The following is a 23,870-nucleotide window of genomic DNA, read 5'->3' on the forward strand; positions in this document are numbered from 1 at the left end:
TTGGTTACTTTTCGAAAAAATTCAACTCCCACCAACAGAAATACAGCACCATTGAAAAAGAAGCTCTCTCTCTATTGCTTGCTCTACAGCATTTCGAGGTCTATGTCGGTTCCAGTTCAGCACCTGTCATTGTTTACACAGACCACAACCCCCTCGTGTTTTTGACCCGAATGCAAAATTCTAACCAAAGGCTCATGAGATGGTCCCTCTTAGTACAAGATTTCAATCTGGAGATCCATCACAAAAAAGGGACAGAGAATGTACTGGCAGATGCGCTGTCACGTGGTTTTCGGAACCCCTAAGCGCCAAACATCTTTAGGGGAGATGTTTGGTCTTGGGAAGGGGGGTGTTATGGCCCTGTCCATAATCTGTTTTGGTGGCTGTTGTTGTCTGTGCCTTTAAGTCTTTGCAGGTCCCGGAGTGGATGAGCTGACGGCTGCTGATTGGTCCCCTGGCCATGTGATCTTCATTCAAATCCCTCACCAGCAGTTGTCCCGGGGCAGCCACTGACAGCAGCAGCAGACCTGACCCTGGCCTCCAAAACCTGAGACTTTTGTGCCTGTGACTTTGTGCGACTTTTTTGGAGTTTTGTATATAGTGTGTACATTAGTTTTCATTGTAAATAGCCTTGTAAATAGCACTGCAACAGAAGGGGTGAGCTGCCTTATTGTTTTTCCTTGCACTGTTTTCTCCTGTTTATTTCAGTTAGGGAGTTAGGTGTAGCGCTTGTCTTTTGTTTGATATTTGATTTCACATAGGGTTGTAGATAACACCTCCTCCTGACTTAGCTTGTTTTGTTTGTTATTTTGGCCTTTGTTCACCCCGGAGCTTCATTTTTGCAGTAAAGAAAAATAAATCACGATTGACTAAGAAATTGGTTTCCCTTTGTGTATGGTTTTGGGGACCAGGGCGGGGCAATTCTTTCAATCTTGTGTTGCGTTCCGGCTGCCTAGACTGGGGCGTAACAGTCGTCATAAATCACTTTCCCTAATCTCAAACGAACACCGTCGCTCCTGTTATGAGCAACTGTGGCGATAAATTCAAGTTTGTCTGATGATATAGACTCGTCATTACTTTGAAGCACTTGCATGATTTCCTCAAGGAATAAATCTGTATTATAATGATCATCTGATTGGAACACACACTGTATGGCGTTATTTTTGTGCCGCTATTCTGAGCGCACGTAAAAAAAAAATTGAGCGCACGTAAAAAAAAATTGCAGGTGCAAGTGTTGCATTTTGAGGAGAAATTTATTTTGAGCTTACAAAAGCTGAATTTGAGTGAACAAAATTCATTGCTGCGTGCAAAAAACGTATTTCAGTGTTTGCGCTTGTCCATATACACACACAATAGCAGCCCCTCTCGCTCAGTTTTTTCATTTGCGCTTGCTCGCAATGTGTTGCTTGCGCTCACAACATTCTCTGCTTCGTACGCTCAACTCTCTGTACACCATTATAAGTGTGCCACAAAACCAACCAATCACAGACTTGGTTTCAAAAATTCTGATTGGCTCTTACGGTCTCCAATCAGCTCGCCAGCTACTGCTTTCCGGAAACACTGTCCGAAATGTAGCTAAATCCAGCTAAACTCTCTTAAACCCCAATTTGCGGATAATATCTTTAATCATTTTATTTTAAAATATATTATTTTTTAAGACTATTGTTGGTGTAGTAGAATGTAGTTGCATCATACAACCATGCCAACTGACTAATTTTTCCAAATTATACTTGAGTAGCTCTCTTTTATGTCGTCGAATACTGAATAGCAGCACGAAAAGAGCATGTCCCGGCCACATGTAAGTAATATAAAATCATTTTGTTAATTATTATTCGCTTGATAACTGACGTTAGCTAATTTGCAAACTATGCAAACTTGAAAAATGATGTACCTCATGTAGTTTGTTTTATGGGTTGTTTATTTTTGTCTGAGATACATCATTTCATTGTATTTTTCTAACTACTTGTCCATGTTCCTTGCTGCTTTTAACAGGACATACTGAGACAGCAAATGATGCATAGACTCCTCTCTAAACTGGAAGCTGCTTTAAACCAACAACCACTAAATCTGGATTATTTGGAGTTCTTGACTCGTCATGAGCTTGTTCTGTTTGAATCTTTCTCTCAGCAAATAGGCGGTCTGTCAGAGATTACAGAGGCTCTACAAAACGTTCATCATCTGGTTCAGTGTGAAATTAACATCAGCTCTGTGGCCATTATTGAACTGGAAACAGAAGTTGGTCTGGGACCTGGCCACCCCAAAATCGTACTAGAGAGAGAAAGACTCAAGAATTTGTTGGACATTCAGCTGCCAGTCAGCTGCATTGCTAAATGTCTTGGTGTTTCAAGAAGAACAATCTACAGGAGGATGCAAGAATTTGACTTGTCTGTGAGAGGAACATACAGCACAATGAATGACCAAGAGCTGGACAACATCATATCGGCTATCAAAAATCAGATGCCAAATGCTGGCTATCGAATGGTTCAAGGACATTTGGTTTCTATGGGTCTCCGTGTTCAGTGGTGGAGAATGATGGCCTCCATGCATCGAGTTGATGCTGTAGGGATCTTCAAACGGATCACAGAACTAGGCTGTGTTGTGCGAAGAAGCTACTCGGTGCGAGGCCCTCTCTCCCTGGTCCACATAGACACAAATCACAAGCTAATAAGGTAAAATACCCACTTATATAGCTCTAACACAAGTTGGACAGAAAGATGCACGTTATACTTTAAATCTGCTTTAATCAACCTTATCTGATAGGTCTTTCAGTGTATTTATAATATTTTAAAAAGCACTTGATAGAGTAATATTAAGTAAAAGGAATACAGGATGTGTAACAAAACCAGCAATATTGTTAATTGTAAATTTTCTTGAGCAATTATTTACACTTTGTATATCGATATTTTCCATGATAACAAGCCTATCAACACATAATATGTTAAGTGCTCCAGAAAACTTAAAAAAAAATCATGACAAGAGAACTAAAATATTTAGTCTCATTGAACCTATAAACATATAAAAATGTTGGTATTATTTTCAGCACACCTGACAAGTGTCCAGTTTAAGTCAGTGGCAAGTGTGCATACTGAAAAATGTATTTTCAATGTCTTACATGTTCTGCAAATCAAGCCTTAGTGAGATTGTTTTCCCTCTGAAACAGGTACAATGTTGTGATCTTTGGTGGAGTGGATGGCTACTCAAGGAAGGTAAAATTTTAACTGTTATGTAGAATATTTGGTAGTTTTGAAATGAGAGCCTTATTAGGTTGTTTTTTTATGAACATCAATTATTCAGCAAGCCAACATAGTGGACGATTTGCATTTTTTTTTTTTTTTAAATTTATAATCAGTTCTTTACCAAAAAAGGTTAAACTAAAAGGCCATTTTCATTTTTTGATAAGTACTACCAATATTGATGTATAGACTACTCAAGCTTTGAATTATGGTTATGAACATAGAACCGTACAATATTCCTTGAACACTTATTATGAAACTGCATTATTAACTGAAAAACTATACATGATCTGAAACCAGATCTTTAATTTTCCATTTGTTTTTACTGCAGGTCCTGTACTTGGATGCAGCAACTAACAACAGGGCAAAAACTGCATTCTCATTTTTCCTGAGATCAGCCCAGCTTCACGGCTTGCCATCAAGGTTTTATGCCCTGATTTAATTTATATGCTAGCAACAAGTATCATTAAAGAAAACTTTAAAAAATTCCTTAAAAATGTATTTTTATCATAGGGTTAGGGCAGATCAAGGAGTAGAAAACCTGGACATTGCACATTTCATGTTTGCCACAAGAGGAACAGGGAGAGCGAGTTTCATATCTGGAAAGAGTGTCCACAATCAGTGGTTAGTCTTTTGATGTTTTTTATATTATTATTGACTGCATGGGTAGATTGTTGTAGCAGTTCTGATATTGATTTGAAGCATGAAATACCTGAAATCCAAATTCAAATGTATTTACAGAGTAGAACGACTTTGGCGTGATGTCTGGATTGCAGTCACAAGCAAGTACCATGATATTCTTCACTCACTCGAGGAGGATGGCCTGCTTGACATTTCAGATGTCATTCATCTTTTTGGTGTCCACTACATCTTTGTCCCTCGACTCCGAGCAGATCTTGTCACCTTTGTTGGAGGATGGAATAATCATCCACTCAGGACAGAAGGTGGTCTCACTCCTGAACAGCTCTGGTGTATGGGACATCTACAAGAGCTGGACGAGGGCGAGAGACTTGAGGTACCAGATCATAATCTGATTTTTTTTTTTAAATTTATTTAAATGTTGAATTTCAAAATTTTAGTTAGCAGTTAACTCTGCTCTTCTGAAATTAACAAATTAAAACACTTGCAACACATCTGGGAGATGCTTCTGGTGATTTTATACATTCTTGCTTATCAATTACCACTAATCTAAATTACAGTAAGAAGAACATGAAAACAAAGGCATTCTTTTTAAATTGTTGTATTTTAATGGAAAAAACGCTTACACAAAATAACATTCCTCCCAAAAGTACCTATTCTGGAATAATGACCATTATATATGTTTGTGGATTTGAAGGAGCTTCGGGATCCAGGCATTGACTGGGAGAGTGCTGTACTGCAAGAAGAATCTAACAGCACAGTTGTGGTTCCTGAAGTTGAATGCCCACTGGATGAGGAAACCCTGGAGGGGCTTCAGAGAACTATTAATCCCTTGGAACATTCTGAGTCACACGGTCGTGACCTGTACATACAATTCTTGCTACAGGTGTCAAACCAACAGTGACACTTAACATGGACGTGAAAGTCAACGTTCTTTTAAGTTCTCAAATACTGGATTTCTTTGCTAAAACATTCAGATTACAAGTAGACAAGCAAACAAAGCACTTGCTAATGTTTACAAACATTTTTACTCATTTAGTTTCCAAATTACAAGACAACAATGTGTTAAACTCTGTGGAATCCACCACCATATTTAACTGCTGCACTCATTATGGTTTTAAACACTGTGTAAGTGTCCAGATGCTGCACTGGAAAAGTCACAGTACAAGTGCATGCACTCACAACTGGGTAACAAATGGAGTGATCTCCCAGCCGCTCCTTACATTCATGGTCAAACTTGCATGTTATTTTGAAATGTCTCTTTTCATCAGGAAGGATGGGAACATGGGACTGGCCGATCATCCACTGGAGCACATGGTGGACAGCAAGAGACTCTGATTTTTCACCACCTGCACCGCCTGTGTTTCCATCTGTGATGTTTGAAAATGTTTCTGAAGTCTTTTCTAAATAAAAAGCAATCTGGATTACAATGTTTTAAATTAACAACTAAGAATACTTTCTAGTGCCCTGCATGTTAAAGCAAAAATATTTAACAGATGCATACGGTATATATACAATACTATAGGTATATACAGCTGATACTATATAGTACCTGATACTTCAATCTCCTGCAAGAAATCTTGCAAAAAATTTATGATCTTCCTCTCAGTTCTCTCCCTAGATGTCCCTTTTTCACTGAAATGTGGTTGGCAGCTCATCATAATGAAATCAGCGTCTGGCTGTAAATAAGGAAATAAAGTAGATTATATTATAGATATATTGTTCATTCAAAACTAATAAATAAATACAGGATAACTACAGTACAGATAAGTGGACTGTCTTTGGATCAGACTGAAGCTGCTATGTTAATACTTACTTTGAGGATTTTCCCAGGAACAAACAAACTGTGGCAAGCTTCAGGATTTACAGCCATCAGGTTCACAAGACCATACAGTTCCATGCCCTTTCGGAGCTGCTGTAGCATTGGAATCAGTCTTGTTGTAGAGTGTAAGACAATAGCACTTAAAAAAAACAAGCAGAAGAAAAAACAAAATGAAAAACTAGTTGGGGATGGGGGGGTGTTAATGATCTCTCTGATTTTTTCTCCCTTACCGGATCATGCTTTCCTTACTATCCATCTTTATCTGGTTTGTGTATCCACAGCTGACAATTTCATCAGCCCACATCATCAGAGACTGTATGTCTGCTGCATCTTCAACCTGGAAATGTATAATGTGAAAGAGGAAATACAGAAGGTTAAGAGTGTTTAAAAACACCATACTCATAATATATCATGTGCCAGAGCTAAACCAGGTGCTCACTTTGCGGATGAGCAGGGAAGATTCCACATCTGCAACATCCTCCTTAGACAGACAGCTGAAATCAACCTCTCCTGAGCAGAGGAAATTGTAGCACCATTCTTTGAAAAAGGCAGGAGATGGGCCTCCTTGGGCGAGGCTGACTGCAATTATTTCACCAACAGTTCTGTGTAGACAAATGATTATAATTCATTTTCAGGTAACATTTACAAAAATATCAGATGCGTATTAAATGTAATACACAAAGCTCGTATGTAACCAACCTGAAGTTTTCATTATCAAGATCGGTCAGAGAATACTTGGGGTTTTTGCCCTTGTTCTCAAGTCCTTCAAAGAATCTGCTTTCAATACCTGAAATCATGTCTTTCATACAAAAAATATCCGCATTTTTAAGTTATCCATTATTTATTGACACTAGGACAAAACAGGTAATAGGCAACTCACCACTCAAAAACTCTTTCCTAAGTGCTCCTGTATCCACGCCTGCCTCTCCAATGAAAACCACCCTAAGAACACTGGTGGGAGATGCAGCTTTTTTTCTCTGCCACTGGAGAATGCCTCTGTCTGGAAGGTCTTCTCTGTCCACACACAACTTAAATTCTGTTGTGGTGTCGACTTGTTGTTCAAGGCAACGCAATACATCTTCCACGCTTAACAAAAACAGGGTAGAAAACATCCTAAGCTCTCAAAGAAAAATAATCATCTTTAGATTAAAAGAGGCTACCACATTAAACGTGATTAGAAATTATTGCAGCATGTTCTGTGCAACAACCTTTAACAATAATTTAAAGTAGTGTGATCATAAAATGTTTTATATGAAATTAAACCCCAGGTATTGTGTAAAAGATCTTACACATAATTTTAACAAATGGTTCTGCATAATAGTGTGTATATGAACTATAATAGAGCAAAAAGTACCTGTCTGTTGTGCATACTGAAGTTTGAGCTGGTGTCCCTGTAGTTTGGTCATTTTCTTCAGGCACCATGCATTGAAAGCTGATGACAAAACAAAGTTAAAAAAAAAAAAAATACATATGTTTGCGTGGACTGTTACTGATTAACATTTTTTCATAAACGGCTGAAAAAAGATTACCTATCCCCACACAGACTCGCATGGACTGTGATCTCATCTTCAGGAAAATCCTTAGTGCATATTGGACAAATAACCTACAATTCCAAAAATGGGTACATGTTAGGCATAGTGGGAAAAAGATCATTACCAATACAAAATCCATTGTAGTTACTATGGTTTTTAGTAATGTGCTAGGTTTACCTTGCATTTGCTTTTCACAATGCATAACTCCGATTCCTGCTGAATCAAAAAACAGTAATTGTGATACTATATTATTTAATCAAAATTGCTCATTTTGATTTCATCAAAATTGTCTCACCTCATCATCAGTCTCATCAGGAGAGAATTTTCCTTTGCACGTATTGATGTGTACTGCAAGCATCTGCAGAGGCATAACTTCATTACACTGGTAACATATCTTCTTTGGCATCTTTGAAAAGTGCTGTGAGTCGGGAGGTAGAGGAGATGTGTCTAGTGTTTCCTGAAGAGGTACTATGTAAAAAGTGGATTTGCCACCTCCTGACACAGCTTTCAGTGTTTTGACAGAATATCCTTCTGTTTCAGGTGGAATTACAGTGAGCTTTCGTCGACCACTGCCACCTTTATTGACAGAAAAATAGCATAAACAATCAAGCAGCAAAAGTATGAACTACATAATCATAATGCAGTATGAGCACACAAGAATGCCAAAAAAATACATAAAAACTGAATTAACAACAAACCTGTTGCCTTATGTAAGAGCCATCCTCCACAAAGATATTCCATTTTTGGAAAGGTTTCTTCCAGAAGTCTAGAAATCTTAGTTAAAAACACAGTTAAGCAGAATGGAACACTAAATGGACTGTGGCATATGATTCAGGCTAAATGCATCTGCCAATGACTGATTTTAATACTGACTACACAAACTTACCTCTGCATGGTCACCATCTTCTGGAAGAGACACTGTTTGTCTCCCCATGCCAGCTTGTAGGAGTTCAAGCTCCTCAGCTGGCAAAGGTGTGTAGGATGTGTTTTTTGACAGCAAATAAAAACTGAGGCCTGTGGTCTTACTGCCTGCCTTAACAAGCTGCTTAGTAGATGTTAAACATCTCTTTTTACCACGGCTCAAGTGTGATTTGAAATATCCTGGAAATGATCTGTGGGATGAAAATGCATGAGTTTAAAAAATGCAGTGTTGCATAACATAAGGGTTATTGTTTAATAAAGTTATTAAATATGACATCAGTCCTTAATAGCACATTTTAATTTAAAAATCAATGTTGATAAATCCACAAACCAAATAACTTTAACAGAAAAGATTGCAAAAAGTTAAAATAAATAAAACACACAAAAAAAGCAAAAACCTTGTCATCTCTTGCTGGATAGTCAGATTTCTAGGCTCCGGCTGCCCACTCTCTGTTGGCCTCCCTGAAGGATTTGTGGATATGTTGTTAAGCAGCAAAGACACCAGATTTCTTACTGCTGACTCAACTGCACCATTACCCTAAAAAACATGATTAGGATACACTGCCTCAGTAAGACAATTACGCTGGTAATTACCCATAAGGCTAGCTTAAACTCTACAGCTGCATCTGTAACTACAATTTCACAGCATATTAAACAGAAAGGACAGCAAATTACTAAATTCACACAAAAAAAATTAAACTCACCTGATACTGTGGTGTAGTATTATTGGAGCCATTGTTTGATTCTGCCATCTCTTCTTTAGCTGCAGAGTAAATCAAAAATCCCTCTATCTGCAAGAAGCGAGGCTGAGTGGACAGTGTTTCCGGTGTCCGGAAAGCAGTAGCTGGCGAGCTGATTGGAGACTGTAAGAGCCAATCAGAATTTTTGAAACCAAGTCTGTGATTGGTTGGTTTTGTGGCACACTTATAACGGTGTACAGAGAGTTGAGCGTACGAAGCAGAGAATGTTGTGAGCGCAAGCAACACATTGCGAGCAAGCGCAAATGAAAAAACTGAGCGAGAGGGGGTGCTATTGTGTGTGTATATGGACAAGCGCAAACACTGAAATACGTTTTTTGCACGCAGCAATGAATTTTGTTCACTCAAATTCAGCTTTTGTAAGCTCAAAATAAATTTCTCCTCAAAATGCAACACTTGCACCTGCAATTTTTTTTTACGTGCGCTCAATTTTTTTTTACGTGCGCTCAGAATAGCGGCACAAAAATAACGCCATACACCGCGAGCCCGCTCGTTAGGTGGAGCGCTCGTGAAGCAGAGTCAGTGCGCTCCTATGCTCTGTGCAAACGTGTTGTAATGCTCCAATCAAATCAGTTCTGTGAGATGTGAATGTTAATAGTTCTGTTAAAGTGACTGAGTAGATTAGCTGCTGTTATGGTTCAAAATATTGGGGATGGAAACAAGAGAAAAACCACAATAACAACACTGGTCCGGTCGGGTTGAGTCAAACAATGATTTTAATGATCACACGCGTGGGAGATGGACACTGTACGCAGACAGCCTCAGATCTCAAAATGGTGGAGCATTGATCAAACTCTTATAGCGTCTGGTGCCTCCACCTTATCATAAAAGCCTAAACATTCACATGCTTTCTCTCACACGGCGCCTAAGCTACGACCTTGGCTCCCTGTTTATCTGCTCCTGCTGAGATGGGGCAGAAAACTCCAGCATGTTCTGTTCTAATCAGACAAATAAGACAATAACTTCTGCGAACCGTATTTCTTATAACTCAGCAGTATAATGCATCATAAAACAATATCATTCATTCACAATAAATCAGCAGTTTAATGTAATGCAAATCAGTTTAACTAATGCAATAGTTATCAGCTTCTTCTAATTCAGGAGAATAATGCCAACTAAAACTACATAATAATTCACACTCTTTACTTAGCATAAAATAATATTATAATCTAACAATTCCCCCTGATGAGGTCATTAGAATAATGAGCTCACCTACACCCTAGGGCTGCTCAATTAATCAAATTTTAATCACGATTACGATCTGGGCTTTCAACGATCATTAAAAATGACTGAGCCGATTATTAGCCCCTCCCTCCCTCATGCTTTACTCTTGCGCTGCTCCGTGTGGTAAATCGAGCGCACCTCTCTGCATTTCGAACACGCATCACAACAATTAAGAGGACCCGAGGGAAGCTCGGAAAGCTAAGCAGAAGTTATTTGGAGAGGAGAGTGACTGCTGTTGGTTGAAAAGAGAGGTAAAAAAAAAAAACTTCAGTGGTGTGGAAACATTATGGGTTCGCCTTTATAAACTTTGCTATGGTGTAGTAGCTGCACCACAGGGCAACACTGCAAAGTTCACTAAACATAGATGTGTACATTTTTCATTTATTTCTTATATTGCAAACATTTGCACTGTTATCAGTATTTGCACACTATTTTATATTATTTTTTAAAGTCATTATTCAATACATTGTTATTGTTAACCCTTTAAAGCCGGTCAGAGCAGCACGTAACCACGGAACCACGTAAGCTAGCGCAATAATTTTTTTTGCATATGAAACTGGAGGAGTTGTACTAACATTTTATGCCATCAGCTTGTCCTCGGTCACGGTTTTCTTCCACATATAGCTTTGCAAAAATTGCATAAAAAGCACTTGCAGGAACAAAAACATAATATTCCAGAAACACGTTTTGCCGATCTGCTCAGCTGTTCGTAACACTTCCCACATTGAAAAAGACGTCAACGGGAACTATCGCGTTTCCTGCCCGAAAACGGAAGTGACGTCATTTTTGCGGAAAATGTGGTTTTTCACTTGTAGGCCTTAAAAGCCTATACTGGTGTTTTTATAAGTCATGTTTGACTTTTCTGAATAGTTTCTGGGATGCTTGGAACTCGAATTGCACTGCTAGAAATAGTTTATTTTGATGCACATGCTGTTTTCTTTGCAAATTTGCATCATAGAATTGTTTTTTGTTTTTGTTTTTCCTGCAGTATATAAAAATTGCTGTATCTCCAAAATAAAACTATGAAGACACTCAAAATAAATTTCCTATTGTTGTAGACTATTTTTTGCAACTTCTTTGTATTTAAAGTTTTGAGGGATAAGCCTCTTAAATTTCTCCAAGTAGAAATATATGTAAAAAAACAAAAAACAAAAACGATTTTCAATTTTTTTGTAGTTTATTGCACTTTTTTTGCAATTAATGTAGTTACTATGGACTTAATACATACATATTATTAAATATGGGCTATATCAGTTGTATTGACGTATAGCAACTTGAAATGCTCCCACAAATGGCACTACAACATGTAAAAAAATAATATAAGCTCTGGCGGACTTGGTTCTATAGTAGGTCTTAAAGGGTTAAATAAATATCGTCAAATAATCGTGATCTCAATTTCAGTGAATATAATCATGATTATCATTTTTGCCATAATCGAGCAGCCCTACTACACCCTGTAATCCAGTGTGGCTGGGTTCATTTCTTCTCACTCCTGAGGCCCTTTGTCCCCCTGATGGGCGAACCATATGTGGGATGACCTCTGTGTTTGTGCAGTTCAGATGTAAGAAAAACTATTATTCCAACAATAGCAGGTACAGATGACACTTCCCAGTTCTCCCAAAGCTTTATTTTGGTGCTACCTTATACCCTTCAGACGTACTCAGACTAGAACCTCTGCCCAAGGAGCTTTTAGCCTTTATTTTATTGCTGCAGCTACCAGTGTCGTCCAGTTGGGTGATCCTCTGCTCTTCATTCTTCAACCTTAGGGGTTAGACAACCCTTCAGTCGTGGCACAGATCAGGGGATTATTCTGCCCCGATTTCAAACAACGATCTGTGTATCCTCGGGTCCTATGTATCCTGTGTATCGTCCAGAAAAAGATCAGGAACGTGTCCCCCTTTTGCCCAAGAGCCTCTCGAACCTCGTTGGTCTGGTGTTCCTGGATTTCCGCCAACGCCTTCATGGTTATTGCTGTGTTTATGGGATCCATCCTTTGAGGTGACTACTAAGTTATGTTAAAACTCAACTTCCCCCCTTTTTTGACACATTCCAATGTGTCAAATCAACGGAGCTAGAACATTCAAAGAAAAGGTTAGGCATCTACAAGTTTTCCCAGATTGTTAAGGTGATCTGCGTGTAATGTTCTGACTCAGGTATTTAATATGTTAATGAATGTCATTTAATTAACTGCCACTACTTAAACTTAGCAAAAAACCTAATTGTATAAAAGACCACAAAAAATAATATGATAGCAGTGTTATGTAAGCGCGTGCGGCCCTCCCCGCTCGAAGTCACTCCAGTCAGCCAAACATCGCGCTGACTGTAGCTTTTAACCCTTATTAACTTGAGCACAACTCTATAATGAGCAACAAACTGCAATATGTATAAAAATGATCATGGTTACACCTGCAAAGAAAGATTATATGATTATCCTAACACCTGTAAATAGAAGATTAATCTTAGGTTATAACAATCACAGGAACACAGATGTTAGTATAATATCAAAAACTTCAATAAATGATGATCAACGCAATGCTTGTTGCATGATTCTGATGCAATAATAATGCTGATATTAAAATAACAGTAAAACACCCCCTTTTGTCCCGTTTAACTTGACACATAAACGTTTATAGATGGCTCTCTTAAATTTGACCTCCCCCTGGTTTTCCCCTCACTGACCACAGCAGGGGAAACTCTGTTTTGATTCAGCCATGAATGCAGCTCACCTAATTAATCACTGAGCCCCATTGTGACTGGCATCTGACAGGGTGGCGCTGCATATTCTTCCTTTAATGTCTCAATCTGTTAATTAGAGTGGTTAAACATGGAGCAAACTACATCCACAACAAGACGATACAGTGTCTTGGAGTGTGCTCCCCCTGATGAGCTCTTCAAGGTAAGCTAGGTTAACCTTCTTGTGTGAGCTTTTCAAGTGCACTTTAAGGTTTGTGGGATTTTTCGTGTCATAAATGTCTCTCATAACCTCCAGATGGCCCAGTAACTCATTTTTGCGCACTGCAGTACATATTTAGTTTTTTCTTGTAGCTCTCATACTCTACTTCCCACTCACATTTGTGGGGGTGTGGCCTTGCCTAATGTTTTTATTTTTTATTTAAACTCAGATGTTGATTAATTTCCAAAAATAAACATCTAGTAAATAATTTGAGGGGTCTTTAAGAATTAAGCTTATTTAGTTTCAGGAGGACATTGTGTCTCTCTCCACCACCAGACACTTGCTATATCTAAAAAACAGTCATATTCAAAGTAATCCTAAATTGGACTCTGGCGCTTTCTCCCGACTTTTCCTGACATGCTTCTGCGCGTGGGCGGAGCAGCAACACAGACGACTCGACTAACGTACTGCTTTGACTTAACTATTGTATGGCACGCACACATCAATGAAACTAAACACATTTTACAATAAATCCAGTTAATTTCAGTTAGTTTTGTGAGAACTCAGTACAGTCTTAGTTAGTTTTTCCTGTTTTTTATTTTTATTTTATTTCGTTAACACAAACGTTTTTCCACTTCTAGTTTTCGTTATCTCATTTGTTTTCTTTAATAATAATAATCTTGCTCTGCACACTGGAATAAACATAATCAACATGATCAACATTTTGCAGCTTATCAAGTCACCATCTTATCGATTCAAGTGCTCCAGCCTTATGTGGTTTGTGACATGTGTTTATCTAAACCTCCACTCTGTCTCTAAATGTTTTTAAGAATTTTTCAAGTTCGGGGTCAAATTTTGAGAATTTGACCATAAGTGAAAGTTATGACGTTATCACCCCCTTTGGGGCTTACCTTTCCCAGTTTTGATGATATTCCTCCCCATTCTTTGCCAGTACCCCCTTTCGGTGGCAAGAAACTGTTGGTGTGGCCAAGTGGGTGCTGTAAAAACAAAGGCTCAGGACAGAACAGTCACCAGCCATGTACTCACAAACAAAATTAGCATATATTGTCTTTCATATTGATCCTCTGAGTGTAATGGTACATTTTAGTTTGAATTTATTAAAGCTAATCACAATAATTTTCTTTATTTCGCTCTGGTTCTTGTGCAGCACCACCTCTCAGCACATGCCCCTGTCGGTTCTATCTTACTTTTAAATTGCTGACTATTTTCAAGAAACCACCCAAAAGGCGGGGACCAGTGTTTATCATTACATATTTCCATTTTGAGTGTGACAAGTCTATCATTCCCCTGTTATTCATAGACCTCAGTAGAGGGTTTTTTTTTTAATTTATTTTTTTATAACCATTAAACTTTTTACAGTGGCCTGCTACGGTTAACAGTAACGTGTTCAGTCATGAGTGAAAACGAAGCTTTTCTTCACTTTAGCATTTAACATTCCCAACAATATAATGTGATACCTTAATTAAAACACAGCTAATAAAACACAATTTTCTTAATGCAAAAATCAGTGACTCAACATTAGCAACCAAAGGGTTCAGTCTGCAGCTCACACTCATGTGAAGCTACAGCCTCCCCCTTTAGTCTCTGTCATCCTTCTGCTCCTGCACAAACAAAGCAAGACAAAACCTCCACCCTTCTTCTACAGGTGAGTCCGCCCACATTAGATCCACTTTTCAGCAGGTGGAATAATTTGTATTACTGCTGTGTTTAGCAAATTACTGCATTCTGTTTGACTTCCTTGTGAAATCCAACCCCCCCCCCCCCCCCCCCCCCCCCCCCCCCCCCGCCGCCGCTCCATAGTTCACGGTAACGGACTCATGAGATCGACCGTTAAACGCTCTCCCGCCATTTTGTCTGTGTGCGCGGATGTGTACGTTTTTGTTACCACTGTCATCTCATCAATAGCCTATTTGTAAAAGATCTCTGTTCATAATTTAGTTGGATTTTAAAACTCTGTAGTTGGACAGTTTTATTTTGGACTGATGCTAAAATTCTTGTTGATTGTTTCTGTCGAGGTTTTGTACTTGACATCCGCCATTTTGGATGTGATAAGCTGTAGAGAGTGCGTCCAAAAAGAGAAACCAGAAAGAGAACCTGTTTTATTAATAACCTCTTGCAAATAGAATAATATGAAAAAAACAACAACAAATAGGATAAAAACTTTAAATTACTTGAATTTTTAAAATCACCATCATCTGTTAACACAAATTTGATCATTTCAAATTTTTGTTTTCATTTTCTCTTCCCAGTTACTTCTTTCTCATTCTCTTCATTCGCCTTGTCACCTTACGTCTCACTCCTTAACTGAAGTTGTAGTTCTAACATAAGAAGTCCCACCAACGTCCTTTATTTAATCTCTGTGTTGTCACAGTTATTATCATCAGATCAGACATGAGACCCAGACAACAACATAAGTTTACAAGCTAACATCATGTCAGCTAACATTAGACGATAGCATCATAAACTTTAAATTACTTTGCCTCTGATCAACAGTTTGATTACATTCTCACATCACAGGTTTATTTGCTAAGTGTGAGTCCGCCCACATTAGATCCACTTTTCAGCAGGTGGAATAATTTGTATTACTGCTGTGTTTAGCAGCATGTTTTGCAAATTACTGCATTTTGTTTGACTTCCTTGTGAAATCCAACCCCCCTCCCCCCCCCCCAATAAAATTACATAAGGTATAAATAAAAGCCAAATAAAAGAAAGAAAAAATAAAATCCTCCTGGATCTCGGTACCTCCAGGAGCAGCTGGTCAGCTGACCTGAGACTGACACGGTGTGTGGAGATGAAGAAGCTCAGAGAGCTACAGCGGGGCAAAACTGTGAAAGCATTTAAAGACAAACGGCACAAATTTTAAAATGAACTCTAAAAGACACAGGCAGCCAGTGCAGGGAGGCCAGCACAGGGGTTATATGCTCTCTTTTACAAGTTCCTGTTAGGAGTCGTGCAGCAGCATTTTGAACCAGCTGCAGACGTGAGAGCAATGACTGACTGACCCCCACATAAAGTGCGTTACAGTCCAGGTGGGAAGAAATAAAAGCATGGATCACTGTTTCAAGATGCTGCTGTGAAAGAAAAGATTTGCCAGTCGCCTTAAATGATGAAAACTGGACTTCACCACTGCTCTGATTTGGTTCTCCAATTTCAAATCATGTCCAACTTAAAACCAAGATCAGTAACAACAGATTTAAAATAGACTTCCAGGGGTCCCAAATCTACAGAGGAGGACTCACAGGGACCACTGGGTCCAAACACCAACAACTCTGTTTTCTTTTCATTAAAATTTAAAAAGTTTAGAGCCAACCAAGCTTTAATGTCATCTAGGCATGTCATGAGAGGTTTTATGCAGATGACACCCTTCTGCTTCAGTGGCAAATGAATTTCTCAGTCATCGGCATAACAATGAAATGCGATCCCATGCCTTCTAAAGATGGAACCCAGAGGCAATAAATACAGTAAAACGAGCAATGGCCCTAAAATTGAACCCTGTGGGACGCCGCATGACAGAGGAGCAGAAGATGATTTGGAACCGAGAAGGCTGACAGAGAAAGTTCTGACAAATAAACCTAACCAATTGAGTGCAGTGCCACCAACAGTTTTGGGAAGGTTAGTTTTAAAATGTATTCCATTACAGATTACAGAATACATGCCCCAAAATGTATTCTGTAACGTATTCCATTACGTTATTCGATGAGAGTAACGTATTCTGAATACTTTTGATTACTTAACATATTATCATGCTGTTTACAACTACATGATGTTAGGTAATCTTACACGGATGGATTAAGTGGCAGAAACACACACGGGCACAGGATAGTTGTGATGCAAGTTTATATACCAGAATAGGGAATATTTACAAGGAAGGGGGCTATATACAGTGACAGATAAAAATGTGCCAGGAGAGTAACACCGAAGAGATGAGACGAAGCCGAGGTATGCAGATGACGCACCGGAGCTACCTGACAACGAGGAACAAAACTGAGTTTACGGAGTACCGTTGATAGCCGAAAGTTAAACAAAAGTGGACGGGGAGAGTTGGAGAGCTTACTTGAAACACAAACTACAGCTGCAGCAGTGATGACAGCCTGATGGAACGTAGCTCTCCATCGCGGATCCACAGTAGCCAACACCAAAAACGAGGCAGGCGAGCAGGCAGCGGAACAGGCTAAAACAAAAGAGAAGCAGGCAAAAAGTGGATCCTTAAAACATGCAGCTCCACAGCGTGGAATCAGCAGATTCAGCTTGCACTAACACGTTACCACTTGTGACAGCAGCAATACTCCGACACCAGACGTCCGTGACTCGGCTCCATAAAAGCGCTCACTGATGACGTCCGATGTGCCGCAGGTGTGCCGGAATGCCATCAAGCCCCGCCTCACCTATCTATGCCAAAAAGGAAAACAAAACCCAAACAACAACAATACACCTACCCACCACCTCCTAACACATGAATGTACTATTGCTGTGATTTATTACTATTACTGAAGGTCCGCGGCTCCGAACCGTAGTAAAGGGACCTCTGGCTAATACGGCGGGTCCCTGTCGGCTGCAGTCTTACTTAGACTTAGTTCCTCCTACGCCGAGCGGCGCATCGGGCAGCTAGTGATCTCCATCGATGTCGGTCAGCAGCGACTGCTTCAGCTTCGTCCCAGGCAATGGCGACAGTTCTCAGATCGTCCATAAATGTTTGACGCCATGTGATCTTTGGTCGGCCTTGCTTTCGCTTGCCAGTGCGTGGACGCCATGTCATGGCAATCTTAGCTGGGCGATGAGGGGGTAGGCGTAAAATATGTCCCGCAAAGCGAAAGCGCCTTTCTGCAACAACATCGGCTAATGGGCGTGTGCCTGCTCTTCGTAGGACCTCCTCATTTGTTATTCGGTCCCAGTAGGAAATTCTCAGGTTTCGCCTCAAGCCACGTTGTTGAAGCACGTTCAGGTGTTGAATAATTGCACTTGTTGAGCGCCAGGTTTCACTAGCGTAAAGTGCAGTAGGGAAGACTATAGAGTTCAGTAGTCTGATCTTGACCCTTACATTCAGGAAGGTCGAGTTCCAAATAGGTTGGAGACGTCGCAGGACACCAACTGCCTTCCCTACTCTGGCGTCGACATCCCGATCAGAGACCCCGTCATTCGAGATGATGCTGCCAAGATATGTAAAATTCTCCACCTCTTCAGCACATTGTTGGTTGATCATGACAGGAATGCGGGCACGTGCATAGCCAACTCGGAGTACCTTGGTTTTTTTGGCGCTGATTCTTAATCCAACTTTCGTTGCCTCCCTCTGCAGGGCCGCGGTCAACTTTTGGAGGTCTTCCTGAGTCGAGCCCAGCAGAGCGATGTCATCTGCGAAGTCCAAGTCAGTGAGATTACGCGCTTCGTGCCAGGGCACACCGATGCCAGCTTGGTCAACTGATCGTCGCATGATGAAGTCAATTACCAACAGGAAGAGGAAAGGGGATAGCACGCATCCTTGTCGGACGCCAGTATTGATATTGAAGAAATCTGTGCAGCCGTCATCCGTCCGGACGCAGCAACCGGAGTTGGAATAGAGACAACGAAAGGCATCTACAAACTGCTGAGGAACTCCATAGTGGCGTAGGATAGCCCATAGAGTCGGCCGGTGGACGCTGTCAAAAGCCTTCTCGAAGTCAATGAAATTAATAGAAATCTTCTTTTGGTATTCCAATGTTTGTTCAATGATCATGCGGAGGGTGAAGATTTGCTCGACGCATGACCGGCCACTCCGAAACCCAGCCTGCTCTTCTCGCAATCGTTCGTTCACAGCTTGTTGTAGCCGATTCAAAAGAGCGAGGCAAAACACTTTCCCGGGTACCGACAGCAACGTGATGCCCCGCCAGTTGTTACAGTCACCCAAATCACCTTTTTTTGGAAGTTTGATAATGGTGCCTTTTGTCCAATCATCGGGTACATGTGATGTTGACCAGCAGGCGTTTAGGAGTCTTGTAAGGGCGGCTTCAAGATGGGGTCCGCCATGCTTCAGCATTTCGGCGAGGATTTCATCCAGGCCTGCGGCCTTTCCACTCTTGAGGAGTCAGATCGCTGTCTTGACTTCAGTGATGCTGATTTGTCCGATATCGACAGGAAGAAGATCCATGGAAGGTGCCAGGTCTTCGGCCTCGAACCGTTGGGGTGGTTCAGGTTGGTTCAGAGTATCGCGGAAGTGTTCGACCCATCGTTGTTCTTGTTCAGCTGCAGTAAGGAGGACACGTCCATTTTTGTCTCGGATTGGAACACCGCGGCCACCACGAGCCCCAGTTAGATCTCGTACAATGCGATATAAGGTTCGGGTATCGTTCCGATCGGCTGCTTCTTGGGCTTCGATGCCTTTAGCTTCGATCCATTCACGCTTGTCACGCCGGCAGCTGCGTTTGACCTGTCGGGCAAGGTCTTGGTAGGTGGCCATGGCCCTCTCACGCTGGTCAGCAGAAGCATGTGGGTCAAAGGCCACCTGGTCCCGAACTGACTTTGCCAAGCGACGTTGATCTATAAGTTCCCATGAACGGTCAGAGATCCAGCGCTCCTTAAAGCCGCCCCGTCGGCGACCAATCTTCGATTCTGCTGCACCGACCACAGCCTCTTTTAGCTCCAATTGCTACGGAAACAGCAAGTGAATCTCAGTATCGACTGAATCAGGGCGAAGATGATCGGCAACCCTTAATGACGACAGTGGAGAAAAGCCCTCGAGTCGTCCACTCCCCGATGCGTCGACCAATTTTCAACCCAAAAGAAACTACTCGTTATGGAATATGGAATGTACGGACTCTGTACCAAACAGGTAAATTGGCCCAGCTTCTATATGAATTTGACTCGTACCGTATGGACATCTTGGGCATCTCAGAAATGCGATGGGCAGGAAGTGGGAAGATGGTTAGTGATGGAAAGATGGTGCTCTACTCTGGCCATGCCCAAGACCATGCACGTGGCGTGGGCTTCATCCTCTCGCGACGTGCAACAACATCATTGCTGGCCTGGAAGCCCATTTCAGACCGCCTAATCTTGGCTCGTTTCCAAGCTAGGCATGTGAAAGTCACAATTCTTCAAGTATATGCTCCAACAGAAGAAGCTGACGATACTGACAAGGATGGGTTCTATGCAATGCTCCAGGATGCCATTGACAACTCCCTGCGTCATGATTTGCTGATCGTGGGTGGAGATTTCAACGCGCAAATAAGCAGTAACCGGGACGGCCTGGAATCGACTATCGGCCCATTTGGAATCGCAGCAATGACAAATGAAAATGGTGGGCGGCTGATCTCGTTCTGTGCGGCAAACCGGTTGACCATCAAGAACACCTTCTTCGGCCACAAGCGGATACACAAGGCGACGTGGAAGGCCCCCGGTGGCAGATATACAAGCGAGATCGACTACATCTGCATATCATCCCGCTGGGCATCCACCATTAGCGATGTAAGAGTGTGGCGTGGAGCCGACATTGACTCGGATCACTACCTGCTAATTGCCAAATGTAAACTTTACCTGAAGTTGGCTGCAGTGGTTATTATTATATTTACATGCTTCCAGCTCCCGTTTTTGCTCAATGACAACTCGTACTTTTCCTTTTTCTCCCTCCCTCGCTCACAGACACATAACGGGTATGACAGCCAATTCTCCCTGCAGCACGGACTACACTGCCCATCAGGCTACATTCTTTAGAGCTATACCTGTAGCATTCTGCCTGTTAGCTTAGCACAACAACAACAGCAACAACAAAAAGGCGCTCTCTCACCCAGGAAACGCGCAGAGAGAGAGTGTCACCCTGTAACCATGGCAACCGTAACGCTGCCGCCTGGAACAACAGAACGTAGCTGTCAAACAAAACCCAAACAGTCCTGACCCGCGACAAGATGAAACAGGAAAGTACCGTATGGGCTCAAAATGTGGTCATAAATATTTTGTACTTGTAAAAAAGATTTGTATGTGTAAAAAAGATTTGTGTGTGCGTAAAAAAGATTTGTATGTGTAAAAAGAATTTGTGTGTGTAAAAAGAATTTGTGTGTGCGTAAAAAAGATTTGTATGTGTAAAAAGAATTTGTGTGTGTAAAAAGAATTTGTGTGTGCGTAAAAAAGATTTGTATGTGTAAAAAAGATTTGTGTGTGCGTAAAAAAGATTTGTATGTGTAAAAAAGATTTGTGTTTGCGTAAAAAAGATTTGTGTGTGGACTTAGAAAAAAAAACCCTGCAAGTTACAAGTACGGATTTTTGACCCTATTTTTCTTCCCTTCATCTGATTGGTCAATGTCACATCAATCACAAATGTAACAATCCAATCAGAGAACAGATGGGTTTGGCTGTCGATGTCATGGTCCTGGGCCATGTGGGCCCAGTATCCTTAGTTCTTTGTATTTTTGTATTTCGTTCCTTATTTAGGCCATGTCTTCTGAGTTGCCCTGTTGTGTTGTTCCCTAAGTGTTTTCCCTTCATGGCTCTCTCCCCCCTGTGTGCCCTCTATGTATTGATGAGCCCTCGTCTCCCTTTGTGGTTGTTTCATGTTTCCCCAGCCCGTTATGTCTGTGTTTTCCCCGTGCTCTCTCTCCTCCTGTCAGAACCTCTGTGCCTCTACATGTCATGTTCAGTTCACCCCGCCCTGTCTCGTTATGATTATCAGTGTCACCTGTGTTCCCCGTGTGTGCCCACTTTCCTCGTTTACCCTCTGTGTATTTCTGTCTGAGTCTCCCTCTGTTCGGCGTCGTGTTCTCCCTCATGTTGTGTGGATCTCCCTGTGTCTCTCTGCGTATGTTAGTTTACTTTTCCCAGTTTAGTTTTGTATTTCCTATGTTCTGCCATTCCAGCATTAAAGCTGTGATTTTGAGTTCATCCCCGTGTCTGTGAGTTTTGCTATTGGGTCCTTCTCCTGCCTGCCACACAACGTATCATGACAGTCGAGGGGCGCTTTTTTTGAACTGCAGGTCTTTGAAGGGAATAAATGCCCTTTTACATGCCAACCCAGCCTTTTCCTTCATCACCACGAAGGAAAACAGTCTGTGGTCGTCCGAGTTTGGTGATTTTTGTGTCACAGGTCTACGTGTTTAATACAGGGACTTCCACAGCCTTTTCAACAGCGCTGCGGACCGCGGGGTGGGGGCGGGCAGTGTTTTGGAAATGACAGTCTTCATTACAAAGCTTTCTTCGTTATGAATTAGCATACATGTTTTTATTGAACATTTGAAGAACTAGCAAAAAAAAAACTCTTGTAGAGGACATAAAGTCAGAGATAGAAAAGACAAGGAGCAGGTGCATCTAGTACAGGTAGAGCTGCTGCAAAAACCCACAGAGCCCAGCAGCCAGCGTAACAAATTCTGGATCCTTTGCTTTTAGTTAGCATTAGCAGCGTATCCTGCATCCGATGTGAAAGGACTTTTATGCTGCGCACTGTGACTCACAGCAATGGTCCTGGGTCAGCCCTGACTTTGTGTTAAATTAATCCTAAAGTAATAATGTTATTTCTAACCACTGATATACCACAACTTTATCCTTTCAACAGCTACTGAAAGTTAGGGGACCTAGCTGCTATCGGATATTTATATAGCGATCCTCCAGCTTCAAACGGTATCACCCTTCAAGGACCTGCAGTTCAAAACAGCGCCGCTCCGACAGCCAAACCCATCTGTTCTCTGATTGGATTGTTACATTTGTGATTGACATGACATTGACCAATCAGATGAAGGGAAGAAAAATAGGGTCAAAAATCCGTACTTGTAACTTGCAGGGTTTTTTTTTCTAAGTCCACACACAAATCTTTTTTACGCACACACAAATCTTTTTTACACATACAAATCTTTTTTACACACACACAAATCTTTTTTACACATACAAATCTTTTTTACGCACACACAAATCTTTTTTACACATACAAATCTTTTTTACGCACACACAAATTCTTTTTACACACACAAATCTTTTTTACACATACAAATCTTTTTTACGCACACACAAATTCTTTTTACACACACAAATCTTTTTTACACATACAAATCTTTTTTACGCACACACAAATCTTTTTTACACATACAAATCTTTTTTACGCACACACAAATTCTTTTTACACACACAAATCTTTTTTACACATATAAATCTTTTTTACGCACACACAAATCTTTTTTACACATACAAATCTTTTTTACGCACACACAAATTCTTTTTACACACACAAATCTTTTTTACACATACAAATCTTTTTTACGCACACACAAATCTTTTTTACACATACAAATCTTTTTTACAAGTACAAAATATTTATGACCACATTTTGAGCCCATAGTACCGCAGTGTAATCCATTTATTTCAACAAAGTAACTGTATTCTGAATACCACCTTTTTAAACGGTAACTGTAACGGAATACAGTTACTCATATTTTGTATTCTAAATACGTAACGGCGGTACATGTATTCTGTTACTCCCCAACACTGGCCACCAATACCCACCACATCACTTAATTGAGGAATTAGAGTATTGTGATCTTCGGTGTCAAACGCAGCAGTTAGGTCAAGCAAGACAAGAACAACATGGTTACCAGAATCACATGCCAGAAGGATGGCATTAAAAACCCTTAATAATGCAGAATCGCCAATTACCAGAGTTTGACCCCCGGCGGGTGTGTCGCCGAGTGGGGAAAAACGGTTAGACACATGAACGGGTTGGTGGTGTACCTGGGGCTTCTGTTTAGGACTATGCTTCCTCCTCACCGTGACCCAGCCTCCCTGTTTCCCCAGCTGCTTGGGACCTGCCGGGGAACAGCTAGCGGGGCCTACGCTATTTTCGGCTGCACCAGCTACAGGGGCCTGGCTAGCTACGGGTGAATGAAG

The 23,870-nt window shown here is 40.9% G+C and overlaps 3 protein-coding genes across 8 annotated transcripts in view; 2 read left to right on the plus strand and 1 right to left on the minus strand.

Moving 5' to 3' along the window:
• LOC308403394 (NACHT, LRR and PYD domains-containing protein 12-like) overlaps positions 1-23,870 on the plus strand; it is a 1,254,170-nt gene that overhangs the window by 775,274 nt on the left and 455,026 nt on the right. The gene's annotated exons all lie outside the window — the stretch shown is intronic.
• LOC308399771 (uncharacterized protein) lies at positions 1,596-3,867 on the plus strand (the record flags this gene model as incomplete). The annotated part of the gene is made up of 5 exons (XM_080887205.1): positions 1,596-1,795; positions 1,990-2,666; positions 3,158-3,203; positions 3,562-3,653; positions 3,744-3,867. The coding sequence occupies exons 1-5, from the start codon at positions 1,781-1,783 to the stop codon at positions 3,865-3,867; spliced, it is 954 nt and encodes a 317-aa protein (XP_080743331.1). The 5' UTR covers positions 1,596-1,780.
• On the minus strand, positions 4,883-8,976 carry LOC308403558 (uncharacterized protein). 6 transcript variants are annotated; one of them, XM_080893092.1, is made up of 15 exons: positions 8,849-8,976; positions 8,543-8,606; positions 8,110-8,335; positions 7,922-7,997; positions 7,519-7,799; positions 7,401-7,439; positions 7,221-7,294; positions 7,046-7,123; positions 6,572-6,777; positions 6,391-6,490; positions 6,131-6,293; positions 5,922-6,028; positions 5,686-5,830; positions 5,422-5,548; positions 4,883-5,272 (listed from the first exon to the last, which is right to left on the minus strand). In XM_080893092.1, exons 2-15 carry the CDS (start codon positions 8,548-8,550, stop codon positions 4,935-4,937), a joined length of 1,968 nt encoding a protein of 655 aa, XP_080749218.1. In that variant the 5' UTR covers positions 8,551-8,606; positions 8,849-8,976; the 3' UTR covers positions 4,883-4,934. The 6 variants fall into 6 exon arrangements, with proteins under 6 accessions (XP_080749218.1, XP_080749215.1, XP_080749216.1 ...); XM_080893089.1 differs by having other exon boundaries at positions 7,401-7,436; positions 8,543-8,682; positions 8,849-8,973; XM_080893090.1 differs by having other exon boundaries at positions 5,686-5,803; positions 8,543-8,682; positions 8,849-8,973.

This window comes from Rhamphochromis sp. 'chilingali' (assembly GCF_963969265.1).
Source record: "Rhamphochromis sp. 'chilingali' genome assembly, chromosome: 1".
NCBI lineage: Eukaryota > Metazoa > Chordata > Actinopteri > Cichliformes > Cichlidae > Rhamphochromis > Rhamphochromis sp. 'chilingali'.